Source organism: Alosa sapidissima, chromosome 9 (assembly GCF_018492685.1).
Source record: "Alosa sapidissima isolate fAloSap1 chromosome 9, fAloSap1.pri, whole genome shotgun sequence".
NCBI lineage: Eukaryota > Metazoa > Chordata > Actinopteri > Clupeiformes > Clupeidae > Alosa > Alosa sapidissima.
This window is the reverse complement of record NC_055965.1, coordinates 20,801,991-20,829,422: the sequence shown is the minus strand read 5'-3', so window position 1 is coordinate 20,829,422 and position 27,432 is coordinate 20,801,991. Positions and strand designations below refer to the sequence as shown.

Below are 27,432 nucleotides of genomic sequence, written 5' to 3'. Positions count from 1 at the left end.
GCCATATTGAAAATTTCTTCTCTGGCTACACAGGAAGCTGCGTTCCCTTGCAGAATTGGATATAGAATCAATCAACAACAACAACAATATAGCAAAACGTAGTCATCATGGCGCCCGTAAGTAAATGTTTGTATTTTAATTGAACAGAAGCCTTTATGCTCCTGTGTAGTTGTCTGCACTGACTGGTCGTAGTCTCGGATGTTCCCCTAATGTAAGGTTGACTCGCGATACCATGCAAGGGAGAGAAATTACAGTTTGCAAACAAACCGAGACTGGTACCTCTGCTTTGATACATGCACTTTTTCTTGTTTGTTCTTAGAGTGATGTTGACTATGCCCTGCAAACGTTGGTGTCGAAAATAAAAGAGAGAGAGTTGGAGTCACAACGGGCACTGAGCGAACACGATGTGGCGAACAGACTCCTGAAATTGCAGCTTCAGGAACTACAGAAAAAACTAAATGAAAAGGAGAGCCAGTTAGCGGATGCCAATGAGGTAACTACGCTCCTACGGACTAAAGTGCCTTCACTTCGTGGATGTTTGATGTTTCGAAATAGGGAGGGAAAGTAATCTCATCGCCATCTAGTGGTTGCGTTCCTAGAGTTTAGTAGCCTAGAAATCTAGACGCACCCTGGCGGCGGCAAATTAGAGTTTAGCGGAGGGGATGGGATTTTTTTTTTTTTTAAATATATCTCGGTGCACATTGGGATCTTAATTTAATGTCTTCCATATGTTAGGCACTGGGGTCACCTCTATTGCTTCAAGTGGTCGTACCTTATTTTTAGGATCAGTTGAATTGTTTTGAGTTTTTGTCGTAACATGGTGATAACAAACTACAGTTACATGTGACGTCACAGGTTTGGGCGCTTAATCTCTAACTGATCAATACAGCAATTTGCTTAACTGGCTTACATATTTTTGTAATAACGGAAGGTGATAACCGCGTGGTGATAACCTTTATGCCTGGATAACTGGTGTTGTGCTTCTACTCACATGAAGAGCTGGCAGTAAGTGTTAAGTGGCAATGCTAACCAGGCTAATAAACAAAACATGCTACCGTGAGTAACGTCGAAGGGTAAACAAAAGGAGCAATTTCGATTTTTTTTAAATAAGGCAAAATATGGTCTGACATTTTCACAGTTAGAAGATTATTACTGTATAGACACTGAAAAATATTTTTGGTGGATAAGATCGCTGATTTGGCTTCACAGTATTTTTAAAAAAAAATAGGTCTATGGGACTTAACATTGAAGCTGCTCTTCAATAGGAACGCAACCACTTGGGGCGCTGGTTTTCACTTTCCCTCCCTATTATTATGTGTGAATTATGAAAGTAGATAGACTTTTGGAAATTACCACAACACATGCTATAGGAATGTAGCCTGCTGAAAGGAGACGATTGAATGAAGTGGTTTTGTCTGTCTGGCTTTTCGTGATTAGCTAAGATTCTTTTTTGTGGATACTATTGAGTAGGCCTAATGACATTTGCATTTTATATTAAAAATTGTGATTACATTTTCTAATGTAATCTATTTTAAGAGTATGTTAATATGCAGGCTAGTTTAAAGTTTGTTTATGTTTTTGCAGCAGTCACCCCTTTTGGAAACTCAGATACTTGGCTGCATGTGAACAAGATGATTAATCTGTAGGCTAAGCCCCTTCAGATGCCCCCTGTGTCTATGAGCAATGGTGATTGTGTCATTTATTTGTATTTACTTGTGTTTATGTCCTTTGCAGACGATTCGTGCTCTGAGGAGTGTGACGCAGATCATCACTGGTCTGCAGGACGAGATCAGGGCCCTGCGTACACAGCTGCGGACGTCCCACGCTCATAAACATCGACTAGTCACCACACCCAAGAAGAACCCAGCAACCCGCTCCACTTCAAACACAACTCAGGTCCAGAACCTACCAATCTCCTCCCAGTCAATCAAAATTCAGACACAGAGCCTACCATCTTGTTATGGAAACTGCATGTGTTTATACGTTTGCAAATATGGAAGCATATTATAGAAATACTACCTGTAATGTTTTTTAAATAAAATCCAGTATTTAAACTTGCATGTGACTTTCCTACCAGTCAACCAAAAAAAAGACATCATTTAAGAAACTGTGGCGGGTTGGTGCATGTAGCCAGATGTAACGCAGTAGTTCTAAAACTGGGGGGGGGGGTGTGCCCGCCTATTGTGGTGCGAACACATAGCAAGTGGGACGCGAGGTTGCAGACATCTCACTCCCAAAATGCAACATTTTTAGCGATCATCATTCTGCAATTAACCTGCAGTACCCCTCATATATCATGTGTATTGGAAGCACTTCCAATCGAAAGAGACAATGAAGAGATGTTTTAATAGGCAGATTGGCTGCATCAGAGATGTTTTTGGTATGAGTACTTACAGACATGCAATGCACACGCTACGCCGGCGGTCTGAATCGGCCTTTCGTTTTTAAAATGCTCTACTTTTGTATTGCATGTTGTTGAGAACAGTTTTTTTTCAGTGTTTTACTTGTCCTTTTTCCTTTATAATCCCTTGTTCTGTCATAGGCATCTGATAACCTGTCCTGTCACACTCTTCACCCCACTGAGACTGGACCCACATGTTCAGACTACATTTCCCAGAATTCCTCTCAAGAATGCACCCTTCTGAAACTCATCTCTGATTGTGGAAGGACAACCGATGTGGCTGTTCCAGGGGTCAAACAGGAGGAGCAGGAAGTTTTAATGGATGAAGGGGAAGGAGGAGGGCACGAGGACAGGGAGACCGAGGGGCAGGTCCCTGATGAGTCGCTGAAGGTGGAGAACAGCGAGTGGGACGGAGGCTTTGAAAATAGCCATGCAGGTAAGTGCACCACAAAACTAAGAGATGCTCTCTATAAATCAATGGTGTATGTATTTGTGACTTTAAAGCTTTTTAGGAGCTTCTTTCAATAATTCTAAGATGTCAGTATTTATAAAAACAATACGCACAAATGTAAATGTTCCATAGCATGTATTTGACAAGATTTTTTAAAATAAATCAGCAAAATGTTTTTGCTCACACAGTACAAGTCACTCTGTAACATTTTGTTTTGAAAGCAAACCGGCAAAATCCCTAATAGGAGAGTTGACCCGCAGTGATGCCCAAATTTTGGTCAGATGAATTGAAAATACTTGGTTAAAGTGCAATCATCAAATTATTCGGTTAATCGGCAATTTTTAGAAACAAGCACTTTTTTGTTAATAAATTGATACTGTTATACAGTACATTGTAATTAAGATGGCTAGTGAGTAGTAGTAGCTGTGCGGGTGCGTTAGTTTTGGGCAACGTAACAGTCAATCAAAAAAAAAAAAACTTGCACACCATTATTTGCTGTTAAAAAATAAATAAACAAAGTGTTTAATCCATCAAGCCAAGGTGCTACCCAGTGAGGTGATTAAACACTTGATTGACAGACCCGTCAGTAGTGCCACCACGTTAAAGATGCCGATCAGGCAATTGTAGTCATGTCATTTGTGTATTATCATGTCTACCATCCGCTCAATAACCACACTATCCATTCTTGGAGAGTCCAGCCCGGAAGCGTATTCAAGTGCTGAGGAAGAAGGTGGGTTTACATAAATGGTTTCCATGTGCAGACGCAAACATCCAAACCAAACCAGCATCAGATAAACCAAAGTCATTTAGCTATAACTGATTCAGGAAATATTTTTTTGGGGAAAGGATGTGATGACTGAATGTATGATTTCAATTGTAGCATTTATTTAGTCTTTTTTCTGAACAGTCAGTGAGCATAACTAGTCACTTCTTTAGTAACTTATTTAAACCAATCAAGCTTTTAAAAACTCCAGTGAGGGACACTATGTTAAGTGAATAATTGAATAAGTGAATAATTTTACATTTCATATTGTTGACTGACAGTAAACAAAAGCAATCAGAAGCTACAATGTATCTATAATTCACTTAGGTCATTGCCATCCGACAATTTTCACAGCTACACCTCTCTCCTTTGATCTGACCTAGAAGAGGCCCAGACTGTCCACAGTGCGAAACAAACTGTTGAGATTCTGAAGGGGAAGATCCTGAATCTAGAGGGAAAAGTGGAGTCTTTGACCGAAGAGAGAAATTTCCTTCGTGAAGGACTGGAGGGTGGTAAGTTCCCAGGCGCACGCTGTCTTGTACTTTCATGTTAGATCCCATTGCCCCATGATGAAGTGCAGTGGTGTAAAAGTCCGACTTCAGAAAGTAAAAAAGTCCTGCCCTATTTTGTTCTAACCATTCACTTCATCAGCTGATTCTATTAGCACAATTCTTAGGCCAAGTAGATCAGCTACAGTAATTAGTGAAATCACATGTGTTAAGCGCACAGGTAGAACCAATGCATGGCAGGACTTTAACTTTCTGAAGCCGGACTTTTACAACTCTGATTAAGTGTATGTCTATTTAGGTCTCTCATGAAAAATAGATATTATCTTGATGGGATTCCCCCAATTTAATAAAATAATTATTATTACAAATCGAAAAATACTGATTCAAATAAAGATTTTCAATTCTGTTTTAGTCAGCAATAGGGCAGGGTATTGTCTACATATCATGATACAATGCAATGATACTGTCTAACAGTAGGATCACACTATGTACCACACTTAAAATTCAGGCCGATATGGAAATTAAATTGATTATGTTTCTAATCCAAGAGTTATTAATGTATACATTTAGTGTTACCTTTTCTGTTGTCGCTTATTCTTTTATTGTTTTGATGCCAACCGTTTTTTTTTTATTGAGCATAGTCCAGTAGATATATTTGTGTTTTTTTTGTGCTTGTTTGTTTATTGTTTTTTTTTTTTTTTTGTGACAGCCCTAAAATTGAAAGCTGAAGTTGGTGAACCATCTCAGCAGCCTTCAAATCAAACCATCTCCGATATATCTTCAGACTCAGCCGAAACATCAGAGTTCGAGCCCTTGCCAAAGAAAAAGAAGAAGGACAGAAGAGGTAAAATAATATGTTGTGTACAGTATTTTACATTTATTAATTTAGCGGACACTTTCCAAAACAACTTACAAAGGAGTACAAACATTTAAGCTACATTGGAATGCAATATGTAGGTCCTGAAACACAAGAGAGTTTGTTTGATAACTGAGGCTATGGATTAATAGTATGCTTGAGAAAAATACCACATTACCTAATCCAAACATGTATCCTATTTGAATAATTTATTGAAAGCAATAATAAGGGGTGTCCGTCTAAAGCTAGGGAACATTATGTACAGTTGTGCTGGAGTAATTTCACTGAGTAGACACGCACCAGAGAGAGAGAGAGAGAGAGAGAGAGACTTGCATGACTACAGGATTAAAGCCCACTGACTACAGGATCAAAATGATCTATGCCCCTATTTTGCACCCTGGTGCATGGCGTAAAACTCGTTTTCCACCCAGCGCAAAGTTTATTTTCTTATTTTGTACATCTATTTTTTAAAACAATGTGCTCAGGGGTGTGGTAATTAACAACCTAGGAAGTGGCCTAGCGCCTTGTCTAAAAATCGCTATTGTACACCACCTAAAATGCATTACGCCACGGACCAAGAGAAACCTAAGTCTATGGCGAGTTGTTTATATGTTATTTTAAGAGCGCATTGTCAACAGGCATATTGGCAGATGCACAACGCACCATCCTTCTATCCTCCATGAACGCGCACCAGCCTACATCCATGCAAAACATTAGAAATAACACGATTAGGCTACAATGGGAAACATAATTAGAATAAAGATATTACGAAATACATGTTACAATGCATTTGCAAATTGGAAATGACTGTTAAAAGTGATTAGGCAAGAGCACAGCTGAAGACGCACTATCACGAGCTATAAGCAACTCCTCTGCAGGATAAACGTAACCCATTGTCAGTCAATAGTGAAAGTAACTTATTGCGTATAACTGCCTTGTCGTTGAACGACACCTTGGTGAAGTTAGTTTCACTTTACCAATGAGTTCAAATAACAGACGAGTGCAAATGCGTAAAGGCTATGCTAGGTTTTAGTAAAGCATGGTTTAGTGGAATGACTGTTCCATCCATTCCATGCAAGCAGCAACTCCTTCAAATGCGCCGTTGACTGTCAAAATACTGATGCATTCTTTGACGTCGCGTTTTGCGCCGGTGTCAGATGTCATTCTAATAGGTTTAAATGATGTTGCGCGCCCCAAACACACCCATGACTGATTAAGAAACCTAGGAACACCTTGTTGCACCATGTGCTCGATGTTTGATAACGAAAACACTCCCAATGTGGACTGGACATCCTACTAAATTTGAATAAGCTTTTGACTAGTGACGATGCGCTTTAGACTGTCATGATAGGGCCCCTAGTCCGCTTGTTAAACACAACAATGGCAGAAGTGGAGTTAGGCACCGAAAACCAGTTCCAGCGGACCGAATGACAATGTAATCAGTGCGCTGTACAGGGGATCGAATGACAAGGCCGACATCAGTACGCCGTACAGGGGGCCACTTTAATCCCCAGCTGTTAAATATCTACCCTCTGGTGTTCTGACATCAGATGCATCACCACAAAGTCTCATGCGTAAACTCAATGCTATTATGTGGTGTGTGGGCTGATCCACTTATGTTTGTGCTTAGGATATTACTCCTGATATTAAATAAGTAGGGCTTCTGTCTTGTTATTAAGTTGGATTTAGTTGTACTTTTCACTTTGCCCACCATTTAAATTGAGGCTCTCGGTGTGTCTTTCGATGATCGGAAAGTACCACACATTCTGGCTCCATATGAAAAAGTTTATTAGGTAATGACATTTTGGCCTATAGGGCCTTCATCAGATCATGTCTCGGTGTGTATTTGTCATATAATGTTTTTACATTTGTGGATGTATACACATACTCACTATCGGTGTTTTATTTCAGTGAGAACTCCCGAAGACTCCATCTTGAGATACAACAAGGTCCTCAAGCTTGTTAAAAGTGGCCACACTAAGACTGACGCCTACATTAGAATGAAGGTGGACCGAAACACAATCGTCAGCCAGGCGCCGATTGCGGAGCTGGCGGCGGTCAACCCGGAGCTGTTCAGGGTCATGAGGGCGACGTTCAGAAGAGGCGACAGCCTGCAGAGGTTTGCGTCCCTGTGCATGGCTCAGTGTAGTCTGGAGCCCAACGCAGGCCTCATCACGGTTATGAAAGAATCAAACCACCTGCTAGATATAGGGAAAATTAAAGGTCAATAAGGTCTTAAATGTTAACATGTATAAAATATATATATATTTTTTTTTTTTTTCTATTGTGATTTTTTTTAAACTCTTTTGTTTATCATGTCTGTATACGTAACTGGATTTATATAGAAAAGCTCTGTAGTTTTGCCTGTTGACAGCTGCTATGAAATCAGTTTTCCATTTATCATTTTGTTTACCATGTTATAGCAGGATTTCTGTAGCCTAGAAATCTAGACGCACCCTAGCAGCGGCAAATTAATTTGCTCAGCCTGTACGTCTAGTACCAAACCATAGGGATTTCTATTGGCTGACGCCGTGGACGTCATCCAATCACAGCGCTCTATTTTGTTAGAGAGTCTGAAGGCGGGCTTAACAGGATAACGGCAGTCCTGCGACGGTGAACAACAAGGAAGGTGGCTATGGCGAACGAAGAGCGGTTGTTTGAATCGGCGTTGGCGTCAACTTTGGAGGAGTTGGACTTGTGCTTTTCTTTGAAAGTTGAGCAACACAATGCACTTAAGTCATTCCTTTCGAAGAAGGATGTATTTGCCGTTTTGCCGACCGGATACGGATATGGTCGTAGCGCTGGCCTATTGCATGCCTAGGCAGTTTGAAAGACAATTCTCTGCCCGCCCCTTGGATTGAGTGAGGTGAATGGTTCGATTCCAGACTATACATTTCAATGATATAGGATGGCCTGCCAGGCTAGGATTTCTGCTGGTCTTATAAAAAGTCTGAAATTTAGTAATATTAATTTCAGGCCTTAAAAAGTCCAGATATTGCATTGTTATGTCTTAAATATGTACGTTCATTTAAAGATTCTTCCATCGTCCTGTATTTTTTTATTTTTTTATTATTTGTTTGAGAAATGTGTTTCCGAATGTTTTAATTCTGTGTGTTGTAGATCCAGGTATTAGTATGCTCAATAAAACTACAACTACTACTTTGAAAGCCTTTCTGGGACTCTTTCGTACTTTTTCGTATTTCCTGTAGGTCTTAAATTTAATTCAGAACGGTCTTAAAATGTCTTAAATTGAACTTGAAGTTGAAAAATACAGGATTGATGTAAAAATGATGGTTATAAATAATTTTAAACTGCGTTTGAGTTTTTAAATGACTTTTTAATAAAAAAACTTTTACAAACTTCATGGTGGGTCATCACATATAAAAGTTATTTTTGATTTATAACTTGAAAGTATGATTATTACTGATGGTGTTTATTTAAAGGGATATTCCACCATTTTGGGAATTACGCTCATTTTCCACCTCCCCTCGAGTTAAACAATCGATTTTTACCTTTCTCCAGTTCATCCAGCCGTTCTGTAAGTCTGGCAATACCAATTTTAGCTCCAGCCTAGCATAGATCATTGAATCGGATTAGACCATTAGCATCTCGCCTGCTAGCATCACGCTTAAAAGTGACTAAGATTTTCGGTAATTTTCCTATTTAAAAATTGTCTCTTCTTTTTTTTTTTTTTGATCAATTTTTTATTGACAATATACAGATAGAAATACAATGACAGTACAGGTTAAAACTTGCCTCTTCTCAAGTTAGAAAGTGTAATAAGACTAACGGAAAATGAAACATGGCGGTTTTCTAGGCTTTCTTTGACATGGAACTATACCCTCATTCCGGCGTAATAATCAAGGAACGTTGCGAGCGTACCATGGGTGCAGCAGCACAATGATATCACGCAGCACCTGAGAAATAGTCCCTGTAGGCTGTAACTTCCAGCAACAAGTTTGAGCTGCAGCAGATCATTACGCCGGAATGAGAGTATAGTTCCATGTCAAATCAGCCTAGAAAATCGCCACATAAATCTCTTCATTATTTATTTGTATGGTTTTTGAATACTTATAATATGATAACTTGGTGAGGCACCTTATTGTTATTATTTAGGGTCTATATGAAGTCATGGCCATTTAATGATAATAGTTTTAGTTTAATGATAAACTTCAGGGGCCGTATTCACAAAGCCTTTTATCTTACCACTAGGAGTACTCCTCAATCGCACTAAAAGATTTTAGCTAGGAGTTTTCTCTTAAAAGTTATTCACAACGCCTTTCAGACCTACTTTTAGTAAGGAAAAATGACAACTCCTAAACTAAGAGTGAGTCTTCGTTGCTATGGATGACGTCATTACTCATTGCACGAGCTTGACTGAAGTGATCACCTTGATTGGCTGATGATTGTAACGCGGGAATGATTCCAAACACCTCCCTTATGATGATGAGTGACAGGTCTGAGAATGCGTGCGCTACACAAGTAGTGCGAAGGACGGAAGATGATGAATAACTGAATAAAAAGGCCTAGCCTAAATGAATAAAGAGTAAGGCAAAACAAATAGCCTAGTAGCCTAATAAAACATAGGCCTACGGATTGATGCAGTAGGCTAGGCTATCTTTGCAACATTATTAAATTAATCTGTCACCAAATGCCTACGTTTGCAAAGAGAACATTTTAATTTGATTCACAATGAAACGTTACATTTAATTTACATGTTGACAATGAGTAGTTTTGGTTGTTGTTGGTGGCGTTATTGCATCCCTTTTATGAATGCAAAATTGTTCCCTCGCGATTGGAAGCTCTTGTTGCTGCATAGGCGACGCATTTCAAAACATCGCAACGTGAAATGCCACAAAAAGCTGTTTGTGAATAGGTCTTAGTGAGTTAGGAGTCCTCTCGACTTCTTTTAAGCTGTCCCAGACTTAGGTGCTACTTTTAGGTCTAAAATGCTTCGTGAATTACTTTTAGTGAAAAAAAAAAATAGGAGTCCTAAAGTTAGGAGTGACACGCCCATTATTTATAGGAGTTGCTCCTAAATTCCCACTTAGGAGCTACTTTTAGCCTTAAAATTCTTTGTGAATACGGCCCCAGAACTAGCCTGACGAGCCAGACCCACATTAAAATGTAGGGTCTGGACACTCACCGTTCGCAGTGCTCAGTCCGAGGGGCGGGATAATCAGTTGTCTTTCAAATTCCCTCTGCACCGCAATAGGACAGCGGCAGCGCTATGAGTCCCATGCGTTTCCCACCAGCGGAGCTAGTTGGCTAGTTCAAACGTTTGCCAACTTAATAAAAGCTTAACTCGTGTCACACTGTTCGCCAGCAGCAACATCCATCTTATTTGTTTTCAAGTAGCAGGGAATTCAAGCCAAACCGTTGCAACTCTGCCATCAATCATTATGTTAAGCCCACCTAACGACTCTATACACGATTTCATTGGCCTGATTAAGTTTCGATTTCTGGAGCTCACACGCCAACGGAGAGTTGCTAGACTAGCCCTGGCAGCAAATGTAATTCGCTGCCGCTAGGGGCGCGTCTAGATTTCTAGGCTACCCCAGAACAGTAATGTAGCCAACATTGAGAACGACAACTAAAACAATATTTAATCATAAATATGATATTAAAAAATAATATTTATAAGCAACACCAATTGCTATCTGGACAAGATTTTATAAATTGATCATTAAATCATTCATATTGAGTAGACAAAGAAATAAATGAAGGCAATTGATTACTCTCTGCAATGCTGTATTATGACCAGTAATAAGAGTTGAACACTGTGTATCGCCATATGTTTGCACACATGAAAATCACTTTTTTATTATTAGTTAGCAGTGACATTCACCTCGTATGTGTGTTCTTCAGAGACTGCTGTGGTGCAGAATGCAGCCCAATCTCGGAAAAGGCTGCTGTTGGAGACTCCTCTAAACAGCCATTCAGGAAGTGTGGTGAGATTTTCCTTTCATTTATCTATTTCCATGCTAACAGAGAATATAAAACAGTACAAATATTGAAGAATCATGTATGTTACCAAGCTCAAGGAGTGCAGCTTCTTATTCAGTAGTTTATTAGTTTAGGGATTCCTTCCATGTTTATGTCTGAAAAGGGTATAGTACTCCAGGAGTAGGCAAAAACACAGCCTCCAACATGTATCTACCTCACACAAAATGAGTGTAATTTTGTATTTAACAGTGAATTATGTTTTACAACTGGCTTTTGTGATTCCTCTGCAGTAGAAAATATTGGGTCGTACGTGCAAAAATTCATTTTAATATTTGTTTTGTTTTCCAGACCCTGATAGACACAGTCAGCGATAAAAGTGAAGAAGAGAGTGACGAGAGCGTGGTGCTACCTCCGAGTAAAAGAGCTATGCTAAACGACGATATTGTTACAGCTTTCAAAGGTGCGCTAAACGACGATATTGTTACAGCTTTCAAAGGTGCGCTAAACAATTATATTGTTACAGCTTTCAAAGTTTTTTTTTTTAATCGATGATATTGTTGCAGCTTTCAAAGGTGCGCTAAACGATGATATTGTTACAGCATTCAAAGGTACATAGTGCAATCGAAGGCCAGAACTATCCCTTTCAAAATGAATAATTTAATAGAACAGAATATAATTGATAATTTAATAATATGACATCACATTTGTTTATGTTTATGCATGGTTTTGATGGTGTGAAGGAGAATGTTGTACAAATGCGCAGCGCTGACAGGGCATTCCAGAGATTAGGGCCTGCTGGCAACTCTGGGGTTTTCAGTGTAGATCTACGGAATCTGATTTGACTGCTATGAACATTCTGTTATGTAATTTCTGTGGTCTGTTGTGTGCACTGTCAGAAGGGGGCGGAATGGGACACTGATGAATATTACCAGGATTTTTCAAGCTTGAGTGGCCCCTAACAACTCATTTGCCTTTGCAGAGTGGCCCAGTTTCGTGAAAACGCTAAAAGACCTGGTCACAGCCATGAAAATACCATCTGCCTCACCTGTTTTACCACTGGACATATCTTTTAGCGAACCCCCAGTCTCCACTCCTACAAGAGAAATGGTAAAGTATGTCCATACTAGTGTTTAAAGTCCAGTGATAGTTTTACGTGAGTGCCACTTACTGTAAGAAACTGGTGTCCACGTAGCACAGCAAAAATGATCTCTCACAAAACACTTTTATTGGTTTAATGAATATATAATTTTTTTCAAGACATTTAACATAACTGTCATAGAAAGAATCTGAACTCACTTGGATTAACCCATTAAAACCTTATATAGTGTATAAGACTCAAGACTTGTTTTAGTCAAGTAATGTTTATTTATATACAAGGATACAAGGATACAAGGAAGTTTATTGTCACATGCATATAGTTACTGGAAGTAAGAAATGCAGTGAAATTATGTCTGGTGTCAGCCTATTTGTGCATTAATGGGGGGGGGGGGGGGGGTAAAAAGTGCAGTAGAAGAGGGGTTTAGTAGATTAAGTGGCAAGGGCTGCATAAAAAAGGTGGGGGAGGATTGGGATTGGGTGGGGGGCACCAACAAGGAGCACCCAAGAGCAACAGGGGCAAGGAAAAACTCCCTTACCAAGGAAGAAACCTTGGGCAGATCCACGGCTCAAGGGGCTAACCCAACTGCCAGGGGTCTTGGTGTGTGTGTTGGGGGGATGACAGGGGAGATGGGATAGTGTGCTGTGTATGTGGGGAGAGGGCAGTGTGCAATATGTGTGTTGGAGAAGCTTCCTCATGAGACAATGTGCTGTGTATTGGGGGGGGGGGGGGGGCAGTGTGCTGTAAGTATGTTGGGGATGTGTGTTGGAGAAGCTTCCTGATGAAATAATGTGCTGTGTATGTAGGGGGGGGGGGGGGGGGGGCAGGGACTTACTATTGCAAGCAGAGTACTGTATGTAATGTATGTGAGTGATGACAGTGAAGATGTGTGTGTGGGCGGGAGGGGAGTGGAGCAGTGACTGTGTGTGTGTGTGTGTGTGTAGTGTGTAGGTGGGTAGGTGGGGGCAGTGTGCTGTAAGTATGTAGAGGATGTGTGTTGGAGAAGATCCTGAAGACAATGTGCTGTGTATGTGGGGGGGGGGGCAGTGTGCAGCAAGTATGTAGAGGAGGCTTACTGTAGCAAGCAGTGTGCTGTATGTATGTGAAGTGATGACAGTGATGATGTAAGTGTGTGTGTTGGGGGGGGGGGGGGGGGTCAGGGACTTACTATTGCAAGCAGAGTACTGTATGTAATGTATGTGAGTGATGACAGTGAAGATGTGTGTGTGGGCGGGAGTGGAGCAGTGACTGTGTGTGTGTGTGTGTGTAGTGTGTGTGTGTGGGTAGGTGGGGGCAGTGTGCTGTAAGTATGTAGAGGATGTGTGTTGGAGAAGATCCTGAAGACAATGTGCTGTGTATGTGGGGGGGGGAGGCAGTGTGCAGCAAGTATGTAGAGGAGTGCTGTATGTATGTGAAGTGATGACAGTGATGATGTAAGTGTGTGTGTGTTGGGGATGGGGGTGGGGTGGGGGGTGGGGGGGCAGAAAGGCTAAGCAATCAAGGACATGGGTAGATGGAGGAGAAATCAAAAATAATAAATAAAAAGTGTGCAAAAGTTGGAGAAAGTCAGATATGTGTGTGTGTGTGTGTGTGTGTGTGTGTGTGTGTGTGTGTGTGTGTTTTGACGTGTGATGAAATAAGAAAATAAATAAAAGGTCTGTAGCATAGGGAGAGGGATGTAAAAGTGCTAAAAGTCTTGTAGGTGTGTGTGTGTGTGGGGGGGGGGGTCATGAGTGCTGAGGAGTGAATGAGTGCAAAGTCAGTATAGTGTGAGTTCAGAGTTGGGAAATGTTTGAGAGTGCTGAGGAGTGAATGTGTGCAAAGTCAGTATAGTGTGAGTTCAGAGTTCGGATGGCCTGGGGATAAAAACTTCTCCTGAGTCTCTCAGTTCTGGCTTTGTGACTACATAGGCGTCTTCTTGATTTCAGCGGTAGGAATAATCCATTGTTAGGATGAGAAGAGTCCTTCAGAATCTTTTGGGCTCTTAGGAGTGCATTTCATACATATTCAAGGTACTTTACATAAACAAAAGCATACAAACAGCAAATAGTTATAATAGTTTAAAAGGTAAAGTACATAAAATGAAATGAAATGGTCAGTGTCACGTTATGTGTTGGTGGCAGAAGATTGTTGGCTCCTATAGGCTTGTATGCGAAATACTTTACATTTCCTATCATGGTGGTATATGTTTTAGGACAGTGTTTCTCAAAGTGTGGTCCGGGGACCACTGGTGGTCCGCAAGCCACCCCAAGTGGTCCGCAAGCAGATGTGGTAAAATATAATATAGATGAGTTGTTTGCAACATTGATCCAACTTGTATGTAAATCCAAACAGTTCTGCAACACTGCTTATGTAAGCTACGCCAGTTTAAATCATATAAATCCTCTGACACAATAAGCAAGGTGCAAAGACAATAAGCAAGGTGGTTCAGTGAGCAGGTCTGTTGTGTAATACACTGTTGAAATCTTTTTTTTTAGCTAGGTTGTCCGTGAAGGGTTTTTTTTTTGGTTATGTGGTCCTTGGTCTGAAAAAGTTTGAGAAACACTGTTTTAGGATGTAGAGGTCACATGCAACAAAATGCATTCTTATCATTGTGATCAATAGCCCTCCTCTTGTCTCAGCCCAAGTCCAATTCAAGTCCGACTTAAGATCTCAAAATACTCACATTTTCTTTTCTCACTACATTGTCTTTGGGCTGTCAGGTGAGATCTCATTTCATCGTTTGCTTTCTTATGGGGGGTCTTCTACACAAGCTGTGTGAACAGATGTGATAATCCAACTTTGGGTTCCAACTTTTTTTCACACCAATCAGACACATTCAAGAATGCCAGTGTGATAAGCTATTCAACCAAATAACGTTGTGTCAGCTTTGACAGTTTTGTTTTGGTAGATGCATGTTGGCACAGTTAATTAGTCTCTCTAATGTTTTTTTGTATTAATGTTATTTCTTGTTCCGTGTGGAATGTTCTCTCAGGTTCAGCTGCCTGGAGGTCTGTCTATTCCAAAAAGAATGTATGACCGTCTGTCTCGGTCAAAAATGAGCCTTTTTGCGCAGGAGTTGGCTGTGGTTATATTTGGAAGAGACACCTTAGCAAAGTGTAGCCTGACGGGACGAAAAACAAACAAAAGCCCTCTGGACCCTGCTAAAGTGAATGCAATTATTGGTATGTACCGTGTGTGTATATAACTACAGGGTTCATTTGTGACACAGGCACCAGTCGGATAAGAGACATTTTTATTGAATTTTTTTTGTTTTTGTTTAACACTTACAGATGCTGTCATTGGACACTTCCCTGGAACCTCACCATCCGAAATCAGAGCTGTCCTCCGTCGGAAATGTAACAACGAAAGTTTTGCTCTTAAGGGGCAAAGTGTAGATATGGAAGTAAGGCCCGGCCGAAGTAGGATTTTTTCAACTGATACTGATTATGATATTTGAGGACTGAGGATGATGCTGATTGCATGGGACCAGGCTGTTAAAAAAAAAATCTGTTTTTTTTCAATATGTCATCTGCTGTAGGCTACCAGGTTTCAGCAATGTTTTTGCAATCTTTAGAATAAAGTGTTTTTTTTGCTGGAAACCTTTTGTTTAAAGTTTACCTTTTTGGAACAGCGAGGGGGAGGAATGCACACCCTAGTAGAGGTGCTGACCAGGAGGTTATCAAATTAAAAGACTGAGTAGCCGCAGGCTGATCTTTTTATGTATTTAAAAACTGACGTTTCAGCGAACAGCCTGTAACCTTGTGTCACAACCACCTGGCTGAAAGTAGCTGTGACGTTAAATGGGAGGCCACACTGTAGCGATATGTTCAATAATACATACGTTTATTTTAACATTAAAAGATAAGGTCAGTATAGTGTATGAAAAAGGATAATGTAATGCAAAGTATGTCTAGGGGTGATCAAACAAAAGTGTAAAACGCGACGTCGGTGTGAGGAGCGATGGGCTAAGGCTCTCCCCAGCGGAGCAGCCACGGAGTGACCAGGAACCAGGCCAGAGCGGCAGAGCAGAGAGAGTCCATTACCCATGAGGTCTTCTTTATAGGACCACCCATTACTCCCAGCACCAATGGGCATACTCCATGATCTGCAGATTAGTAACAAGGCAGCACAGACGAAAGCGGCAGAGCCCCAACAAGCATTAGAAAAGGTGTTATAATGGGAATGACCAGCAGGGCCTTAACATTGATAGAAGGCTGTTTGCCGAAACGTTGGCCTTTGAAGAGATCAGAGTGTGTTGCTACTCTGTCTTTAATTTAAAGAGTTTACCTTTTTTATTATGTCCATTAGGTATTTTTTGATGTGTTACAAGACACATCATGAGTAAAATAATTCGCTAATTGATGTTCTACTATTTTATATGTATATATATATAATTTATTTATTTATTTTTTTTAACTCATTTTCCTGAGGACACATCTGCACATCATCCATCTGTCTGGATGACACTTTTGGAAACATTTTGAATACACACATTACTGCTGTTAAAATATTTAGTTCATGTGTAGATGAGGCCTCATTTGTTAAAATATTGCTTTGATTGTAAGTTGTTGTCATTTTGTTTTATGAGCAGACACACAGAGAGACAGACCTAACCCCATCAGGGGCTGAGGGTAATCATAGGTCAAAAATGTATTAAAAAAACATTTATTTAAAATCACAGAAGTGATATTATATTAAGCACCAGAAGAGGTGATCCTTATTGCTGAGATGAGCCAAAAGATCTGGCTCAGAGCTGGAATTCCCATTTGTACTCCATGCTAAGGACCCAGGGACTGGATGGATAGGAGCTTCTATGGTTGTCAAGTTTGGAGTGATTTTTTTTCTTGGAGGCTGACTGACAAGTGTTTGTCTACACTACACCACTGAAGCCATCCCATGGAGTGGAGTAGGGGAGACGAAACGAGACCAGAGAAGTTGGTAATGTCCTCAGGTTCTGTTGCAGTTTTAAACAGCCATCGCAGTCATTCAGGTCAGGTGTAAGTCCTTCATGCTGAAAACTTTGAAGGTAAGCGTTTCTTTTTTTCTATTCCAGTAGGTGGCGGTGTGTGCGTCTAAGCGTAGGCTACTCAAAATGTGTAGAAGAAGAGGTGTTGGGGTGACAGACTGGGCGGAGGAAAACAGTGGCAAGTCTCGGTAGTCCAGGTTGTGCCTGTAGCGTTGTATCTCACTTTGATAAAATTCGTTTAGAATAGACTTATCAAACTAAATTAACGTAAGCACGATCAACTGAAACAGTAGGTACCAGCTAACTGGTTAAACTGGAAATTAATTAACTAGCTGTGAGTGTGACTAGCCTACACAATTCCTTTTGGAAGAGTACGTAGTGGGCACATAATTTGCAAATTCCACTGAAATATTATGTAGGTAATGTTACAGTCGCCTTGCAGGCTACTGAGCAATTTGGCTGTTTTCCTACTGTAGTAAGGAAAGAAGAAAAGAAAGAAGAAACGGCGAGAACATTGCCATCCCGGCCACAACAGCAATAACGTTGCATAGCCATGATGATGACTCCCGTGAGTAAACATTTATTTTGGTTTACCAGTGTGCCTCTGTTGCATTGTCTGCTGGTAGAATACAACCTACCTACACTCTTACTTAAGTGTTCTTCACCTGGCTCGCGATGACGATAAAAGACAGACGATACCGTTTTCAACCTGATACCGTTACTCTTTTCTTCTTTGTTCGTAGTGTGACGTTGACTATGCCCTGCAAACGTTGATGTCGAAAATTAAAGAGAGAGAGCTGGAGTCGCAACGGGCACTGAACGAACAAGATGTTGCAAACAGACTTTTGAAACTGCAGCTTCAGGAACTACAGAACAAACTGAAGGAAAAGGACTACCAGTTAGCGGATGCCAATGAGGTAAACAGAACTGAAAGCGCCATGATTTTGTGCATCATGTTTAATGTGATAATAGCAGAACATGTTTATTTTTCAACATGCTTTGTAAAAACAAAGTGTAAGTTCTGTGCTTTGTGACATAACCTTTTCCAAACATTTGATCCGCAACAAAAAAAAAAAAAAAGACTTTGCCTGGATGCTATTGTGATTGCTCTCTATTTGTGACAGCAAGAGCAACAGCTGGCTGTCCCACTGATGGGGCCATGCAATCATCTCTCTGCTTCACACTGATATCATGAGTATCATATTATGAGTGTGTCACATAGCTCTACAGTTTAAATAGTACAACATAGAAAATCATTGTGTGGTGGTCAATGTTGATATTGTGGTGGGCCACCATAAATAAGTCAATGTACTGTATGGGAAACACTGCAGTTTTGCAGACTGTGTGTAATAACCGTAAAGATAGAAACTGTGAATTTGTCTTCGACTTGCGTTTATGTCCTTTTTTAGACGATTCGTGCTCTGAGGAGTGTGACTCAGATCATCACCGGTCTGCAGGATGAGATCAGGGCCCTGCGCACACAGCTGCTGGCGTCCCACGCTCATAAACATCGACTTGTTGACACACAGATGCAGGACCCAGAAGTCCTCGCCAGCCCAGTCAGAACACAGGTCCGGAGCTTGTTATTAAAAATGCTTACGGTTGTGCAGATATTGAATTATCTGGTTGAAATATCCGGTTACGATTTTAAGTAGGAGGTCCTGGAGTTTTGACATAGTGCAAGAAACTTGGAGAGCTTTATCTCAGAAAGTATTCGATAAATGCATTAACTAGATAGTAAGTCGTGAAGATTCTTTGTCTTTTTTGAAGATGTTTTACAATACTTCGCTTTTTTATTTTTTATAGGCGTCTGATGACATGACCCATCACACTCTTGATGACATGACCCATCATACTCTTTTCCACCCCACTGAAGCTGGCCCCATGGCTCCAGACTACATTACCCAGAATTCCACTCAAGAATGCACCCTTCTGAAACTCATCTCTGATTGTGGCAGGACAACCGATGTGGCTGTTCCAGGGGTCAAACAGGAGGAGCAGGAAGTTTTAATGGATGAAGGGGAAGGAAGAGGGCACGAGGACAGGGAGACCGAGGGGCAGGTCCCTGATGAGTCGGTGAAGGTGGAGAACAGCGAGTGGGACGGGGGCTTTGAATATAGCCATGCAGGTAAGTGGAGGTCTGTTAGGGCAAATGTAGAGATGCTCCCTGTAAATCAGTGATGTACATTTATTTCATATGTGTTTTGTTAGGTTTGTTAGCAGGGTTGCAACGAGTAATCAATTAATCGATTAGTTGTTGATTATTAAATTAACCGTCGACTAGTGATAATCGATTAACAGGTTTATGTCCTTTTTTTAAGGAAAATACATCAAAATTGTCTGATTGTAGCTCAGATTGTAGACTAGATTGTAGCCAGATTTATTTACTCCTCTATGACCGTGTACTTAATATCTTTGGTGTGTGGACAAAGCAAGGCATTTGCAAACATAGTCTTTGTAGCCTGACGAGCCAGACCCACATTAAAATGTAGGGTCTGGGCACTCACCGTTCGCAGTACCCAGTCCAAGGGGCGGGATAATCGGTTGTCTTTCAAATTCCCTCTGCATGCAATAGGACAGCCTGAGTCCCATGCGTTTTCCCACCAGCGGAGCTAGTTGGCAACTTAAAACAAGCTTAACTCGTGTCACAACAGCAACATCCATCTTCTTTGTTTTCAAGTAGCAGGGAATTCAAGCCAAACCGTTGCAACTCTGCCATCAATCATTATGTGAAGCCCACCTAACGACTCTATACACGATTTGATTGGCCTGATAGAAGTTTAATTTTTTGAGCTCACAAGCCAACGGAGAGTTGCTAGACTAGCCCTGGAAGCTAATGTAATTTGCTGCCGCTAGGGTGCGTCTAGATTTCTAGGCTATAATATTTGGCTTTTGGAAACAATTTTTTCTCATCATTTTCTGGCATTTAATCAATCAAACAACTAATCGATTAATCGAGAAAATAATGGGGAAATTAATTGGCTATGTTCGACTATGAAAATAATCATTAGTGGCAGCCCTATTTGTTAGTACTTTCTTTGATTGTGTGGTATTTGTCATAATTTAGTGTAATTTTATTTTACACTTATTATTCTTCTGTACAGTGTTATGTTTTTGTTTCTCACTTTTACTTCTGTGTTTCCCTTGCCTGTTGATTTTACTCCTTTTACATATGTTTGCATAGTACGTACATATATGACGTATGTGTATATATGTAAGTATTTACTGTCAACTATGTTTTGTGCATACAAGTTGTATATCCTCTTTGGGCCACCTTGTGACGTTTTGGGATGCTTAACCTGAGCAATTATTCTTAGATCCACAGTGGTGTTTGCTGCTATCTTCGTTTGTGCAATGACCACTGCTGAGTGGGAGCGATTATTGTGAGACTATTATTAAACAACCTCTCATTTACCATGGTTGTTCCACAAAGATGACACACTACCTCTTTAGCAATTCTGGTTGGTAGCCAGCAGCTAATGACAAACTACAGGTGCGCCTAAATTCCCAAGCAAATGTGAACCTAGAAATCGCTGTAAACTAGGGCTGCTTGATTATAGCAAAAAAAATCATAATACCTCATACCTACGGCCGAATTACAGATGTGGGTTTTAGTTGAATTTGAGATATAATTAAACTGAAAAACAGACAAAAAACAACGCATAAAAAAAAAATGAAAATGTGGAACAGTTACACACCATAAAACAAAGGTGTGCTGGACTTGTATCTCAAGACAAAACAAGAGCATTGTTGCAAAGCATAGTGCAGCAAAATAAAATCATTATAATGTGTTTCGATTATGCTGTTTTCATAATCGTTGGAAGTCATAATTATCGATTAATCGATTAATTGCACAGCCCTACTGTGAACATTTGCGAACACTGGCAAACAGTCAGAGGAGGTAGTTCATATACAAATACAAACATATAATGACGCTGGAGGAAGGGTTGTCAGATGTTTGGAATGTTTACTAAAGATGTTTGGAATGTTTACTAAAACGTGCTCAAATTTAACACTTCAGCGAAAACATGTTCACTTCGGATGTTCACCTCTGTTCAAAAAAATCTGAAGGCACTTCAAATCTTTGTGTGTTGACTACCAAAGCCCTGGCTGTTGGTAAACAGGTTCCAGTGAAGCACAAACTCTGCTTATCTAGGCTCATGTACCAGTTATTGGTGGTCGAGAAAATGACAAGCACATTTTGCTACAAATTAAAAATATTCATCACTTGTTTAATGCAGTACATTTGAAACAAAAGTCATTTAGAATATTCAGTAAATACCCCTACTGAATTTTACTAATTGTAACTGGTTGAGCTAATTTGTCTTAATAGAATGTAATCCACCACAAACGACTCTTATCTAGGAAGATTAATTAAATACTCTTATCTAGGAAGTTTAATTGAATAAGACATTACTTCAAGGGAGCCATTTGATGCCTTTACCAGATTTTATTTACTCTGTAGTTTTATTGATCTTTCAGTGTAAAAGATTTTGTCCATTTGGAGTAGCGTACTTGTCCTCTGTTTGCTTATTTGTGTAGCACACGACAGTGGAGAACTACCAGACAATGACTCTTCATATGCCTACAGTAATCATGATATGGCCGCCATAGAAGGTAAGTGCCTTTCAAGTGGATTATCAGCATTTTAACCAGGGAAGCTACCTAAATCTGTTAATGTGTCAAAATGAACTAGCTAGCTGTTGATTGTTAGGTAATACCATTTACCAATTAGCTAGGATTTGTAAATTAGCTAACTAGGTTTTGGTCAATGTTGGGTAAAGTAACTAATATGACATAATGCTGAATAAGCGGTATGGGAGTAATTTACATTTGTCCACACTGATGTACAGTACAGTACTGTTGCAGCTGTACTGTGAATGCCACATTCTTCAGCTAGGCATGAACAAATGGGTCTGCGTTCAATCAATGCACATGTGTAGATTTTACAATATTTTCAATGAACAGATTTTACCATGTTTCATATATATATATATTCTTTTTTTATTATTATTTTGTTTTCAGCGGCAACATCCAGCTCTTCGTCTCATTCCTCAGATTCACCTGCGGTTCAGAATGCAACCCAAACTCGAAAAAGGCAGTTGGTGGAAGCTCCTCTTGACAGCCATTCAGCAAGTGTGGTGAGCTTTTGCTTTTGCATAAAAGGAAGTATATGAGATTGATAGGATGTTTGTTACAAACTCTTAACATGCTGTACTTAAACTACTTATTAACTGTGGTACTTAAAGAAGAAATCCAGTGAGTTCACGTAGTACTAAAACAAAATCAATCAGTTTTAAAAAGTAATCTGTTTTACCTTGTTTGAGTTGCTATAGCCAGTAGCTAACGTAGCCAGGCAGCTACAGCGCTACACTCTGGGGGCATGTCCGTGAGCTCCCATGTACATGCCCAGAGAGTTTCACTTAAGTTATCTTCAAAGTGGTAGCCGAGACCCTGTCAACATAAAGGCTATGGCGACAATCTGCCCATAGCCTACAGTTAAATCATGATGCAGCTCAGAGTTTGGCTTGCTTTCTAACTGTGTTCACAAGCATAACACACAGTACATAGGAACTTCCCGTCATGGCAAATTACCTGAAAGGAGCCAATGTGGCTAATACACAGAGAATTACTGTATGCCGTATTCGTACAGGAGTGAGTGCCAGGATTTCATAGGTGATGTGCCGTAGAGTGAAAATATTTGCTGTTTTATGTTGTTTAATTACTGATCCCTGTATCTACGTGTCAAATGATCTTTTTATATATGCTTTATGATTGTTCACCATTACTTAATAGACTTGGCTGTACGCTTTGTAAAATGTGCACCTGTGACCTGTTTAATGTTAGATTGTCCAGACCGCGCTCCGTTCCAAGCTTGGGGGTGACAGGATATTTCAGGAGTACAATAAGATGAAATGTCTCTCCGATGCAACAAGGAGGAAGATGGTGAACATACTGGTGGCGGACATGATGGAAAATCATGGGTGAGTCATGTATTAAGTTGTCTTCCTTGTTGTGGTTGTTGTTGTTTTTGTTGTTGTAGTTATAGTTATTGCTGCATTTTCTATCCTTATTCGTGCCTCTTTTCTATTTCTGTCTCCACCTCAAACGAGTTTTACCAGTATTCATTAGAAATGCAATGTAAAGCATGTATTGAAATGGTCATATTCAAACTGCTCATGTTATGAATTAGGTTCAAACCTCTGTAGTAGTGATTGGGTTGGTAGACTACAGATGTTTGTTTGTTTTTGTTGTTATTTCTATTTCCCATTTGTCATTTTGAGTCTGACCAGCTAATCCAGTCTTGTCTTGTTCTGCAGAAGACCCCCACCAGTGAATGTCCGTGTGTCCTACGCCCTCGGAATAGTAACCTTATTCCCTCTCTTAAAGGATCTGAATTCCAAGAACGGTTATGTAAGTATCTGGATGAAGCGTATGAATAACAGGTGGTATTATTGATATTGTTGTATTATTGCCATCGTATGTCACATTACCATTGTTTGTGTGTGTTTAAATATGCATCTGTTGGTAAAATCTAGATCCCACATTTACAGCAAGATTGTGAGCTAAAAATGTGCCGTTACTTTTCAGGAGCACTACTACGACCATCAGAGTGGTTCTGGTTACTTGGCCTGGAGGTTGAAAACAGTCCAGCGCTCCTCATCCAGTCACATCCCGAGATCTTTCTCCACCTATCAGGACGGCCCGAGACGTCTCTCAACCTATCAGGACGTCCCGAGACGTCTCTCAACCTATCAGGACGTCCCGAGACGTCCGTCCACCTATCAGGATGGCCCAAGGACGCGGCGACCGGCCCACTCGGCACCTCCGCAGATCTCGGCTGAGCAGTGTCAAGAGGCCGTGATGCTGATGAGAGGCTCTGACGACGTGGCGCTCGTGAGGGAGAACATGAAGGCCACGTTCGAGCGCCGACAGGATGTGGTGCACGACCCCGAGACGACCTCCGCTGCAGCCGTGCTCGACCTTTTCCCGCGCTTCCTGGACACGCCTGGCTTGGTGAGGAGATAAGATGGAGATTTGGGTTTTTTCTTCAAAAAAGCTTTATATTTACTGTATATTTTAAATAATAAATATATATGGTCTTGGAAATATTCTTCAAGTGGCCAATTTGGGTTAATGGCACCCTTTTTTGACCTTTTTGCCTTTAAGCTTAGACACGTCCACAGCAGGACACTCATAGGTCAACAAAACTTACAAAAATATCCAGCAGACAGATTTTTCCATACATTACACCAGTTCTCAAAATGTGGGGAATAGAGACATGACCGGTGGGGTGCGATGAACAGGAGGAAATTTGTTTGTCAATAATGCCTTTATTTTTTGACAAGGAAGATCATGGATTCAAAACAAAATAGCCACACGCAAACGTAGGGGTCATAAATAGACCGATATATGAATTAAAATAACATCTGATCCAGCGGACCGAGACAGGAAATGTAACTTATTGACTAGGGGGCTAGTTGGCTAGTTGGCCTGCATGTTTTCATGGTTGTCTCTTTCCTCTGTGCTGCAGGTTAATCAGGACTTCACCATGCTGTTTGGAGAGGAGGTGTCAGGCCGATTTCTGTCGCGGTGGCAGACGTTCTACAAGCCCAGGATCATCGACGACTGTAAGCGACTTCCCCACGGCACACACATGGACAGCCTCCTCTTCCTGTCATCACTGAGCCAGCCGTCTGAATGGTCCGAAGGTAACTAAGGGCAATCTCGGAGTTGTTGAATGCACAGTGTGACCTAAAATCACATTATTAATCAGTCCGGAATTATACCGATTTAAATGCAGCATTTATTTTGTTTGTTTATTTGTTTGTTTGTTTGTCAACAGATTGGGATAGTGACCTGGCAACCATACTCTTGCTCTTGCATCTTTTGCCGCCAACTTCAAAGGGCAAGAAGCACAAGAAGATTAGTGCTGCGGAAGCTGGTGATCATCTGGTGAAATTCATGAAAGTAAGATGTCTCACTTTTCTACATGCAAACATCAGGGAACTCTTTCTGTTTGTCATAGACACATTCTCTCTCTCTCTTTCTCTCTCTGTATCTCTCTCTCTCTCTCTATCTATCTATCTATCTATCTATCTATTTATCTCTCTCTTTTTTTCTCTCTCTCTCTATCTGTCTGTCTCTCTTTATCTTTCTCTCTCTGTACCTCTCTCTCTCTATCTGTTTGTCTCTCTTTATCTTTCTGTCTCTGTACTTCTCTTTCTTTCTCTCTCTCTCTCTCTCTCTGTCTCTCTCTGACTCTGTCTCCCTCTTTGCCTTCCAGACGGGCCACAGCATGGAGAACTTCCTTGAGGAAGCTCGAGCAGCACCCCCGTTCCTCCTCTGTGTTGGGGAGAGAAAGAGCAGCATTCAGAATTTCTTTGTCGTTCTGGAACAAAAGGCCATCCCCTGCGAAGTGAACACTGCCACCGCGGCCTTCGACGAACTCTTCAAGGCGCACTTTGTGTTCGGGCGGTCCTACGACGAGCCTCTGTACAACTTTTTCACGTTCCTGCAGACCACGGTGTACGGCATTGACGTGGGCAGCGCCAAGGAGAGCCCGAGAGTCCGAGAGATTCGCGCCAGACTTCTTAACAACAGCCACTGAATGCAATAGAGACAAAATCACACAAGTGTGGCTTGTGATGTGTCTTTGTGTGTTGTTGTTATTATGGTGTTATTTTCACATTGAAAGTTTGACTTATTTTAGGTTAAAAAGTTTGCTGTATTTGTACAGTTTTGTTGTTCCTCAGATTATGTATTAGACTGTACAGGCACCACAACAGTTATGGATCCGGGTGATTCTTGTGCTGGTGCAGACAATCGTAGGATGCCGTCAGTAGGTCGTTTCAGTATTAATCAGGAGCATGTGAAGTATACTGTAGGTTTGCTACAGCGACCTGAAATATGTTCTCAGGCTAATAAGTTCTCAGAAATCAGCCCCCACACTTCTGATTATGTAGATTCACAAGTGTTTGAATTCTTGACTACACTGTTTGTGGTCGATAGAGTGTACCTTTCAATCTTTTCAAATTGCTTTTTTACATCATATACAGTATATATATTTTCTTTTTACATTTTTGAGTAGTGTGTGCTATATCATGAAGCTTCATTTTTCACCAGTATACTTTGAAATGGTGAAATTTGATACAGTATTAACATATAACACTGTTTTGTTTACTGTTCTTGATAAATTCATTAAACATGCAAATGTTTATGATGTGCTCCATGGTGTCATCTTTACAAGAGAGTTTGTTTTAAATTGAGGGCTTCAAGTGACCAACATGCTTCCTGTGTCAAAGCCACACATGTTATGTAGTCAGTTTGCTGTGACCTCTCAACTGTTTGACTTTGTAATCCTGTGGAATGTTTGAGGCAGTACGCAAACAAATACAAGACTGATGTGTTCATCCCAATTTGGCTCTTGGATCAATCGGGGGTGCGTTTCCCAAAACCAAAGTTGCTAACCTGTTAGCAACTTAGTTGGTTGGCAATGGGAAATTGCATTGCAACCAACAAAGTTGCTGACTTACTTAGCAACTATGTTTTTGAAAAAACGTGTCCCTGGAGGGGAAAACGGTCACCTTTACCATGGAGCAGTTGTATGGCTATGTCCTCTAATACAAGCAAAAACATTCCAGCCTACACAGTGGAACACTAATCTCTGTGAAAATCAGGGGGTCAGGATTTAAAGAGTTAGCTTCAGCCAGTTAGCGTTATGGTTGGCTCCCCTCACCTTTAAAAATTTGACGTCTGACACATGCTGACTTCCGGCCCCCTGTTAATTTTTACAAACAAGCCAATTAGCTTGCCACGTTAGTCGTGGCCAAGAGTATGCTGTCTATGTGGATTGGAAGTTTCCAAGTTTGGAGCAACAAATCCACATGGACAATATAACTTGTGGCCACCTGTAAGTTGGCTTGTTTGTGAAAATGTGGCCAAAAGTCAGCATGTCAGACGCCATTTTTAAAGTTGGTGGTGGCAGTCAACAGAGGATGCATTTGGCTGAAGTAGCTAGCTAGCCTAGCATTGACATGAGGAATGTCTCTCTGCAGGTCTATATAATACCTCCATGATACCCTCCACCTCCAAAAATGTGTTTAAATTTGCACAGACTCACATGGCTCCTCTTAATACTTACATCAATAAAACTTATTCTGAGAGTTTCCTGCCTGAAATGCCTTTACTGAACTCCAGTGTGTGTGTGTGTGTGTGTGTCTGCACCCCACAGGCTCCCACACGTTCAGGTCACGGCAGGGCCTCATCAAGGCCAACGAGGGCGCTGCCGCCTGTCTGATGTGCAAGAGCGGCGTGCAGCCATCCGAGGAACACCTGGACCGACGACACTTCAAATACGCCGTACACTTCCAAGAGCATGGCGTCGGTGAGTTGAGTCTGTTCTGCAGTGTCCAATCGTAGTCGCGTGTAACATTGATCACACTTCAAGATACACGGTGCA

At 40.8% G+C, this 27,432-nt stretch overlaps 1 protein-coding gene across 3 annotated transcripts; it reads left to right on the top strand.

Annotated features, from left to right (window-relative positions):
* On the top strand, nucleotides 1-26,191 carry LOC121718053. Of its 3 annotated transcripts, none has more exons than XM_042102873.1 (12): nucleotides 1-116; nucleotides 320-493; nucleotides 18,380-18,541; nucleotides 18,777-19,098; nucleotides 21,513-21,587; nucleotides 21,996-22,111; nucleotides 22,818-22,954; nucleotides 23,291-23,384; nucleotides 23,562-23,987; nucleotides 24,505-24,682; nucleotides 24,817-24,941; nucleotides 25,258-26,191. In XM_042102873.1, the coding sequence occupies exons 1-12, from the start codon at nucleotides 108-110 to the stop codon at nucleotides 25,579-25,581; spliced, it is 2,142 nt and encodes a 713-aa protein (XP_041958807.1). In that variant the 5' UTR covers nucleotides 1-107; the 3' UTR covers nucleotides 25,582-26,191. The 3 variants fall into 3 exon arrangements, with proteins under 3 accessions (XP_041958807.1, XP_041958806.1, XP_041958804.1); XM_042102872.1 differs by lacking the exons at nucleotides 1-116; nucleotides 320-493 and adding exons at nucleotides 17,087-17,538; nucleotides 17,714-17,887 and having other exon boundaries at nucleotides 23,294-23,384; XM_042102870.1 differs by lacking the exons at nucleotides 1-116; nucleotides 320-493 and adding exons at nucleotides 17,089-17,538; nucleotides 17,714-17,887.
* Nucleotides 26,192-27,432: the final 1,241 nt, after the last annotated feature.